The sequence below is a fragment of the Lipotes vexillifer genome, unplaced genomic scaffold (genome assembly GCF_000442215.2).
Source record: "Lipotes vexillifer unplaced genomic scaffold, Lipotes_vexillifer_v1.1 scaffold1201, whole genome shotgun sequence".
In the NCBI taxonomy this organism is placed as follows: Eukaryota; Metazoa; Chordata; class Mammalia; order Artiodactyla; family Lipotidae; genus Lipotes; species Lipotes vexillifer.
This window is the reverse complement of record NW_006783542.1, coordinates 1,136,871-1,146,778: the sequence shown is the minus strand read 5'-3', so window position 1 is coordinate 1,146,778 and position 9,908 is coordinate 1,136,871. Positions and strand designations below refer to the sequence as shown.

Here is a 9,908-nt window from a genome sequence, read left to right as displayed (position 1 = left end):
TTTTTTTTGCGGTACACGGGCCTCTCACTGTTGCGGCCTCTCCCGCTGCGGAGCGCAGGCTCCGGACGCGCAGGCTCAGCGGCCACGGCTCACGGGCCCAGCCACTCCGCGGCATGTGGGATCCTCCCAGACTGGGACACGAACCCATGTCCCCTGCATCGGCAGGCGGACTCTCAACCACTGCGCCACAAGGGAAGCCCCTGTGCATTTTGATGAAAGGATGGGCCGCACTCTCGGGGTTCGCTCTCAGGTGCCAGCGGTTTGCTGGTCCTCAGCTTCCCCGGGCCGAGGCTCAGGACACTGGGGATGCGGGGACAGGACCCAGCACAAGACAGAGGTGACCTCTGTTAGGATGAGCCCCTAACTCGGTGGCGGAGACCTGCAGAGTCTTGGGGGACCCTCCCCACTTCCCTGCGCTCCCCTAAGGGGACAGCAACCCAGCTCCAACGACAGCTCTCACGGCGCTTTCGCTGGGCTCGTTCCTAATCTGCCTCGTCTCAGCCTCCTCCTGTCCCCATGACGATCTCCGGCCTCTCATAGGCATTATCAGGGCAGAGAGGAGGGGGCTTTCTAGCACAACCTTCAAACGAAATTCGAGGGTCTCGCCTGGTGTTCACACGAGGTCTTGCCCAGTGCTGACCAGTAGCGTTCCCAAGCCCCTCTGGGATGGGGGCTACCCAGCTTCGAGGGGCTGGGGACCACACGCCAAGCTCAGGACTGTCTGTGCCCCCCTGCCTCATTCCTGAGGATTGAGCCCCCCGGTAACATGGTTAAGGAAGGCCACTCGATCTCTCACGGTCTGACCTCTCTGAGCACAGGAGGAGACCAAACCTACCCAGGGGAAAGGGGGACCCAGATGTCATCCAAATTGCAGGCTTTAGAGACAATAAGAGCACCATTCAGGGGCTCCCTGGGTGCTAAAGGCCTGCTGGGGACGCCCCCTGGGAGCAGACCCACCCCCAGTCCAGCGCATCCCAGCATCGGGGCGCATCCTCACTTCTGTATCGCAGACAGAGCTCTCAAGCCGGAGCGTGAGGCCCGGCCCACACCTCCGCCCCCGCTGGGCTGCTGCCTCCTTTGACAAAGCTCTGTGGGTACAAACGATACATCACATCTGCTTCCATAGAAGCCGCGCCTCCAGTGAGGCCCTGGGCCCGAGCCCCTGCCTGCAGACGCCTGTGTCCCTGTCCGTATCTGTGTATCCGTATCCGTATCCACGCCCTTGGCCCAGCCCGCCATGGTCTGCACCACACTCTCCCAGCAAGGCCGCCTCCCCGACTTTAAACTGATGTTGAGACCCGCACCCTGCTGCCCCCTCTTACTGCCCCCTCCGCCGGTGCTTACCACCCCCCGCCCACCCACAGACATCGTGGCCACGGTGGAGAACGAGAAGCCGTCGCCCTGTGCCCGGACGGGTTCAGGGCGCCGCTGCACCATCAACGGCAGCGAGTGCCGGGGCGGCTGGCCAGGCCCCAACCACGGCATCACCCACTTCGACAACTTCGGCTTCTCCATGCTCACCGTGTACCAGTGCATCACCATGGAGGGCTGGACCGACGTCCTCTACTGGGTGGGTCTGGGCCCGAGCCCGCCGGCTGTCTCCCCAGCACGGGCTCGCCGGGAGCGGGTGGGGCCTGCCAGTCCCGGGCTGAGGGTCTTGCCGCTTCTCCTCGCCCCTCCCCGGGGAGCCCTTCTGGGCCTCAGGTGTGTGTCCTAGCATCCTCGGGGGAGGCCGAGGTACCACCTGCGTCCGCAGCCCCAAGAGCAGGTGAGGGACGGAAACCCGGAGCTCGGCAGGTTCTGGTCTCACCTCCTAACTTGTCCCTAAGCCTGGCTGTGAGTGACTTGCTGCCGATGGCCTGGAATCTCAGATTTCCCGAGGAAGGAAGGGCCCTTTGAGTCTCTCTTCTTGCTGCTGGGCAAGATTGCTCTCCCATAAAAATATGATTGGATATCAGGTTCCTCGTCTATAAAATAAAAATACTATAACTCCATCTCAGGGTAGTTATGATGGTTAGTGGGGGCACTAACTGAATTACCGCAGTGCGGGCACCTAGTGCCGTACAAGTTCTCTTGCTAGAGAAGGTTACTTGTTTAGTGATACAAGAGTTAGGCTGCATTTCTTTTTTGATCCTCCAACAGTGGGAGGCATTGATCCCATTTTCCAGATAAGGAAACCGAGGCTCAGGGACGTTCGGTAACTTGGCCGCTGTTGGACTAGTGAGCGACACGGCCAAGAACTGACCTCTAACCATCCGGCTCCAACCCCGGAGCTCAGCCGCGGGTTGACACTACCTACGGGGGATGCTTGTAAACCCATCAAATGCTTTGCAAATATAAAGGATTAGTGTGAGTAGCTCTCGTAAACTCAGATTATGGGAGCCAATTACTAAACGTTTCAGAGGATGGTCACGCGTGTAGTTTCACCCGTGACCAGCCTGTGAGGAGCGCGCTCACGGCATCAGCTCAGGAGGCAGATGGAACAATGCTAAGAGATGCTGGCGCTTCATGCAGGGTCACAGGCGTGCTTCCTGAAGGAGCCGGCCAAGCGCAGGCCAAGGCTTTTTAATGCTTCTCCCACTGTGAGGAATCTCGGTTGTAAAGAGACCAACTGGAGGTGGCCGGCATGACTGGGTCAGGCAGGGAGCCCGGGGGCCGGAGGGAGGCAGGGCTCGGTCCCAGCGGCCGGTAGGCCCAGTCCCAGGTCCTCAGGCTAGAAGAGGCTTCCTCTCTGGACCCGGATGGCCTCTTGCCTTGCCCCCGCCGTCGGGTGCGGTGCATGGGCCAGCTTGACAAGGGGGCCTAAGCCCTCACGTCAGGGATGGGGCTCACACCTGCGTCTGGACCAGGTCAACGATGCCATTGGGAACGAGTGGCCCTGGATCTACTTTGTCACCCTGATCCTGCTGGGTTCCTTCTTCATCCTCAACTTGGTGCTGGGCGTCCTGAGCGGGTGAGGGGCTCAGAGACAGCTGGGAGGCAGGGGAGGAAGGGGGGGCGGGGAAGGGAGGGGGGGGAGGGGAGGCAGTGGGCAGGGAGATGTGGCTTAGAGCCCCCGCTCATCCCTGGCTCCCCTTTAGCCAGGAAGAGAACAGATGCAGGCAGGAGCCCCTCCAGTCTTCACCCTTCTGCCTTCTCCTCAAGCCTTCTCCCATCCTCGCTTCCTTCTGTCCACGTGAAGGCCCGAGACCCCAGCCTCCTGTCCCTGGAGGTGCTTGGGCTGAAGCTCGGCACTGAGCATGGCCTTCGGGCTAAGCGCACAGACTCTGGAGCAAGAGGCCCAAGTTTAAACCCTTGCACTACTCTTTGGTGGCTGTGTGACCTTTGACTAATTACCTAACCACTCTGTGCCTCATGAGCCACATCTGTCACATGGGAATAATTTCAGTGCCTGTTTCACAGGGCTGTTGGGAGGATTAAATGAGTTAATACCTATAAAGTACTTAGAATGGAGGCCAGCACATCAGAAGTGCTAAGTACTCATGGTCATTATTTCTCTGTGACGGCTCCACCCAGCTACGGTGGGCAGCCCGGAAGTGGCCATCGGCCCCGTTGTGCCTTGCCATCACCCGCAGCAGGAGCTTCCCTCCGGGCACTCTGGACATAGAATTCAGGGGGTCCATGCACTAGGGTAGCAAGAACTTGCCTTTATTTCTTTGAGTCCAACTGAAACGCAGTGCTTCCTTCCACGACGTGGTACCAGCTCCGCCCATGACTTGTCCCAACAGCAATCCCTTGTCACATCACAGGTGTTGCAAATATCACTACAAAATTATGACAGTTATCAGACTGCGCCTGATCTTGCTGGTTAATGATTCAGTAAAGAAGCATATACGTTACTTTATCACCACTTTATAGCTCAACACCTATGTTTTAACTCCTCGGTTCCTTTGTCAAGCTATGGTTTCATCTGGAGCATTTTACAGCGCTGTTCTGAGGAGCGACCCATAGGTTCGCGGGACCCCCCAAAGGGGCCAGGGCACAAAATGGTCAAGAGCCCCTCCTGGACCCTGCCCTGGGCGGCGCTGAGGGTGCAGGCGGTGCGAGCCGACCCTGCTGCCCCCAGCCCGCCCCTCGGAGCCCAGTGAGGGAGGACCAGGCTGGATTCCCCCTGCTGCTCTGCCCAGGGCTCCCCCTGCTGCTCTGAGCCCTCACTGACCCTCGGGTCCTTTCCTTCCATTGCTGCTGCCTGGTTTCTTCCAGGCCCAGGAGCATGTCCCCCAGGGCCTTAAGTCTGTAAGCAGAGCTAAATTACTCAGGCAGCCTAAAAGGTCCGGGCAGCACAGAAAATCGGAGGGTCCGTGGCAATTCTGTTAGGGCAATGCACGGTGATGTCATTAACCCCTATGTCCAAGGCCACCCAAGACAAGGCGGGAGAAAAGGGGTGGGAGGAGGAGCGGGGCGAGGGGGGCCCTGGAGGGCGGGGCTGCTGAGGGGGAGAGGGCCGGCCCTCCGCCTCCCTAAAGGGCCCCGGACCCCAGGCGACTCTGGGCCAGGGCGGCACGTCCAGCCGCAGAGCGGGCTCCCTCGCCCCAAGAAGCTGCGTTCTTCCTCCCCCCCCCCCCCCCCGGGGGGCCCTGGGCCCCCCGCCACTGCCAGGGTCCTAGAATCCAGGGACAACTTCCCCGGGAGAACGCACGGTGCACCTCAGGCTGGTGCAACGTCCCCCCCCCGCAGGGAATTCACCAAGGAGCGGGAGAAAGCCAAGTCCAGGGGAACCTTCCAGAAGCTGCGCGAGAAGCAGCAGCTGGATGAGGACCTCCGGGGCTACTTGAGCTGGATCACGCAGGGCGAGGTCATGGATGTGGACGACTTGAGAGAAGGTTGGAGCCACGGGCCGAGGTCGGCAGCCCCCCCAGAGCTGCCCTCGCGGTCAGCTCCCACAGGGGCACCTCCACACCCGTCCCCCCCGCCCCCGCTGCAGCCCCAGGGGGCCCATCGGGCAGGAACGGCATCAACACTTTGCAGATAAGAAAACCCAGCCCCTAGAGGCCTAGCCTGACACCTGGCAGTGGAGGCGGCCTGGTGTGCCCCGGGCCCTCCCGGAGCACAAGGTCCCAAAGTGCTGCACCGCCCCTTGGTGACCTGCCCTCCCCTCCGATGCGGGCTCTCTAGGGCTCAGGAAAGCGCAGAGGGAGGGGTCCAGGCCCACCCAGGGTCGCTGTCACAGGTGTCCCCAGTCAGCGGGCCCTTTCCAGGTGTGTCCAGCCCAGAGGGGCCCGGAAGCCTGGCCAACTGGACCTGTCTGTCCCCAGGGAAGCTGGCTTTGGATGAAGGTGGCTCTGACACAGAGAGCCTGTATGAAATCGCAGGCTTGAACAAAGTCATCCAGTTTATGTGAGTATCTGCCCAGCTGCGGGTCCTCGCAGCCCGCAGCTCCCTGAGACATGTAGTTAGACCCCGGTCACCTCCCTAGGTGGCTTTTGGGTCGCTTTCCCTTAGCGCAGTTGGAGGGCACTGGGCAGATGACCTATTTACTCACCACGTAAGGAAGAAACTGGGAGCCGGTGGGATAACTAGTCCTGGAAACCTCTGCTCCAGACCGGGAGTGAGGCTGTGACCACCATGAGTGTCGCGGGCAGGGGGCTGGAGGCAGGAAGCTAGAGAGGACCGTGTGTTCCGTTTGACTGGCTGCTTCCTTTTCCAAATTCATACGTGACTGTGATTTTGAAAGATCCAACAATAGAGAAATACATCAAAGAAAAGATGGCCTTCTCTGCCCTTCAAAGAGGTAACCATGGTAACAGTTAGATTTGTATCCCTCTGAAGCCTCTTGTACGCTTTCATCTCTCTTAAACGCACACGCGCACGCACACACACACCCCAGGTTTTTTTGGTTTTGTTTTCACTTTTTACACGATGAGGTTTCTCACATTAACCACTGTCACCTCAGAACCAAACACAGTGCCCAGCACACGGGAGGGCTCGTTGGATAAATGAATACGATCCACACATAAACTAGTAACTGACATTTTAAATTTAGAATTTTCTATTGAGGGCAACTTTATACAGACACAAACCTTCTTTTTTCTTCTTTTCTAAGACTTTCTTTTTTCAGAGCAGTTTCAGATTCACAGCAAAATTGAGCCCAAGGTGCTGAGATTTCCCGCCTGCCCCTCCCCCAGCCACACCCAGCACCCCCCACCATCGACATCCCCAGCAGACGGTCCATTTGTTACAACTGATGAACCTGCATCGTCCAAGGGCATAGTTTACATTGGGGCGCACTCTTGGTGCTGGACGTTCTGTGGGTTTGGGCAAACGTATAATTACGCGTACCCACCGTTTTAGTACCATATAGAGTATTTTCGCTGCCCTAAAAATCCTCTGTTTCTGCCTGTTCACACCCCACCTCCCAGCCCTGGCAACCAACCACTGATCTTCCTGTCTCTATAGTGTTGCCTTTCTCAGGATGTCGTTTAACTGGACTCATACAGTGTGTGGTCTTCTCAGATCAGCTTTTCTTACTTAGTGACATGCGTTTCAGGTCCCTCCACATCTCTGCAAGGTGTGATAGCTCACACACCGTCTTTTGATGTATCTTTGAATGTAAAATGTTCCACAGTGCGCATATGTTGTAGTCTGTTTATGTAAGCTGTCCAGTTTGGGGCAATGCACACAGAGCCACAGGGAACCGTTGTACGTAAGGGTGAACATTTCTGCCGGGCAGATCCCTAGAAACAGGCTTGCTGGGTCAAAGGGCGTGCAGGTTCTAACCCTGGTAAATGCTGCACAAAGGTCGATCTGACAGTGGAGGTGCCTTTCTGCGCGCCCTCCCCTACACCAGATATGACCAATTTGTTAAAGAATTGCCTTTATGACGGGCAAAATGGGGCATGCCAGGGTTGCTTTAATTAAGTTGGAAACGCACGGAGCCCTGCTCTGCGCCGGGCATCGTCTCTAATTCCGTCCGAGGTCGGCATCATCACTATTCTCCTTTGAAAGGTGAAGACATTTGCTGTAAGAGGCAAGATTTACAATCTGTCTCTTCAGTTCACGTCCTTGGCCCTCTCATGTGGCTGGAGGAGGGAGTGGGTGGCGAGACTTAAGTGTGGCTGGAGCGGCCTGAAGGCGGCCTTGGGGAGGAGCTGGAGTAGCTCAGCCTCGGCCCCGCCCCCCGCCTTCTCAGCCGACACTGGAGGCGGTGGAACCGCGTCTTCCGCTGGAAGTGCCACGACGCGGTGAAGTCCAGGGTCTTCTACTGGCTGGTCATCCTGATCGTCGCCCTCAACACCCTGTCGATCGCCTCGGAACACCACCACCAGCCTCTCTGGTTGACCCACCTGCAAGGTGAGACACGCGGCTGATGGCCAACGCTGGCCAATGGCACCTCAGGTTTTGCAGAAAAAGTCGTTAGATGTCGACATTGTTTTCTAGAACTTCTAGGCAGTGGTACTCTTTTCCTCGTGGCATTGCCAGGGGCCGTAACAGCAACAAGTTGGGGACACTCCAGGTGCTCGCCAGATGTCTGGGCAAATTATCACAGACACTGGACGTACAGATGACCAGTAACTGAGCGCTTCATGCATCCAAGTTCAAGTGCTACTCCAGAAACAGCAATCTTTCACCAACTATGTATTACACACATGCTCTGGGTAAGGCCCAGTAAAGAATGCAGGGCACACGGAGAAGGCATGTACCTCTCCTGCCGCCAAGGAGCTTCCTGAGCCAGAGGAAAAGGCAGATATTGATAAGTGGTGTCAGGTCAGTATAGGGAGGGCAACAGTGGAGGTAAATACAAGGTAACAAGAGGAGGATTACAGAGGAGGGGAGGTTGGATAGTAGGAAGACACTATGTTTAAAATGATGCAAGAGGGAATTCCCTGGCGGTCCAGTGGTTAGGACTCGGTGCTTTCACTGCTGTGGCCTGGGTTCAGTCCCTGGTCAGGGAACTAAGATCCCTCAAGCAACGCAGTGTGGCCTAAAATAAAATAATGAAAGAGATAAAAGAAGGAAAATAGAAAAGAAGATTGTCTTCTTCTATGGAAAGGAGATAGGAAACAATGCTACAGATCAGATGCATTCATGCATGCATGCATCCATCCACCCGTGCATCCATCCATCTATCCATCCATCTACCCATCCAGGCATGCATCTATCCGTCCAGGCATCCATTCCTTCATTCATGCATGCATCCATCCACCCCTTCATCTATCTATCCATCCATGCAACCATTCCTGCATCCATCCATCCATCCAACCATTTATTCCTTGCAACCAGTCTTCCTGAGAGCCCCTTGAATGTGCCAAGCATTGTCAATGCACTGTCAATGACCAAATGTGGGCAAGATGTGAACAGTGCCCGCCGAGACGAGTCAGAGACGAATTTGAGGTTCCTGGCCCATGTAGATAGATGGATGGTAGTGCCACTTGCTGAGATGGGGAAGATAGTCAGTGACCAGGTACTTTGGGGGGACGGGGGAGGACGGGCAGTACCTATCAGCTTAGACTTGAGCATGCTGAGTTTGAGGTGCCTCTGAGACATCCCAGTGAGATGTTGAGGAGACAGATGGAAAGTAGGTCTGGGACTCAGTGGAGAAATCTGGGTTGAAGAGTCTAAATCCGGAGTCACTGGCAGGCATGGCAATCGAAGCTGTGGTCTTAGAAGACATCACCAGATCCCCAGAGGACGGTGTGTACTCATGTGCACGGCTCAAGTCCAGCACTCAGGGCTGAGGTAGGGGTGCATCTGCAGAGAGGGTGCAGGAGAAGCAGGAGAAATGCAGAAGGATGTGGCGTCCTGGAAGCCAAGGAAAGAGAATGTTTGAAAAAGCAAGAGGGGACTTCCCTGGCGGCCCAGCGGTTAGGACTCTGCACTTGCACTGCAGGGGGCACGGGTTCGATCCCTGGTCGGGGAACTGAGATCCCGCAAGTTCAAAAAAAAAAAAAAAAAAGCAAGAGGCTGATCAACAGTGTCAGTGCTTCTGGGACATCAGGGAGATGGGGTTAAAATGCTCACGGGTTGATGGGTGGAGTGAGGAGTGTGGACCTGCTGAACACAGTGTCGTTTAGTTTCTTAGAAATCTAGGCTGCGTTCCTTCAAGGGTGACAACTCACCAGGTTGTCCTGGATCTGAAGGGCAGGGAAAGGAAGATGCCCTGGAAATGCAGGGAGGGTGTCCAGGGTGGAGGGCGTGGCCAAGGCAGGCGGGGCAGGGGGGAGAGTGACGCGGAGCTGCGTGACCCACGCTGCAGACGTCGCCAGCCGGGTGCTGCTGGCCCTGTTCACCGTGGAGATGCTCATGAAGATGTGCGGGCTGGGCCTACATCAGTACTTCATGTCCATCTTCAACCGCTTCGACTGCTTTGTGGTGTGCTGTGGCCTCCTGGAGATCCTGCTGGTGGAGTCGGGGGCCGCGGCACCCCTCGGCATCTCCGTGCTGCGCTGCATCCGCCTCCTCAGGATTTTCAAGATCACCAAGTGAGCGCCCGCCTGCGCGCACTGCCCCATCCTGCGCCTCTGCAGCGGAGAGCACCTTCCCCCTTCCACCTCGGCCTCTCCTGTCTTCTTACCTCTCACCGTTGTCTGTGGTGTGGAAAAGAGGGAAGCAAGGGGAAAGGAAGAGCCTGGGAGCGGGAGGGAGGAAAGGAAGATGGAAGGGGAGCCGAGAAGGGGGCAGTGGTGGGACGGCCGCCTGGGCCGGGGCCGCACAGGAAGGGGTGGTCCTCACCCCCGTGGGGTTCAGAGTCCAGTGGGGGCGCCAGCAGCTAAACGGCCGTCCTACTAACAGAATGAAATGACAGACCAAGATCTGTGCTCTGGCGGAGGGAAGCTGGGTGTGCGGCCCGGATCCAGGCAGCCCTGCCCGCCCCCACCCCCACATCCCACCAGCCCCCCAGCCTCCCCCAAGCCGCGCCGACTGCAGGGACGCCGGCGGGGGGGGGCGGCCCGCTCCCCCCCGTGCCGGAC

General features: G+C 57.5%; 1 protein-coding gene across 1 annotated transcript in view; it reads left to right on the top strand.

The window, feature by feature from the left end:
- The window catches only part of CACNA1S (calcium voltage-gated channel subunit alpha1 S), a 63,672-nt gene that overhangs the window by 18,155 nt on the left and 35,609 nt on the right, over window positions 1–9,908 (top strand). Inside the window, exons 6-11 of the mRNA XM_007456136.1 lie at window positions 1,365–1,570; window positions 2,850–2,953; window positions 4,678–4,823; window positions 5,256–5,337; window positions 7,130–7,290; window positions 9,194–9,419. Of these exons, the coding sequence (XP_007456198.1) occupies window positions 1,365–1,570; window positions 2,850–2,953; window positions 4,678–4,823; window positions 5,256–5,337; window positions 7,130–7,290; window positions 9,194–9,419 (925 nt within the window). The remainder of the gene's footprint in view (window positions 1–1,364; window positions 1,571–2,849; window positions 2,954–4,677; window positions 4,824–5,255; window positions 5,338–7,129; window positions 7,291–9,193; window positions 9,420–9,908) is intronic.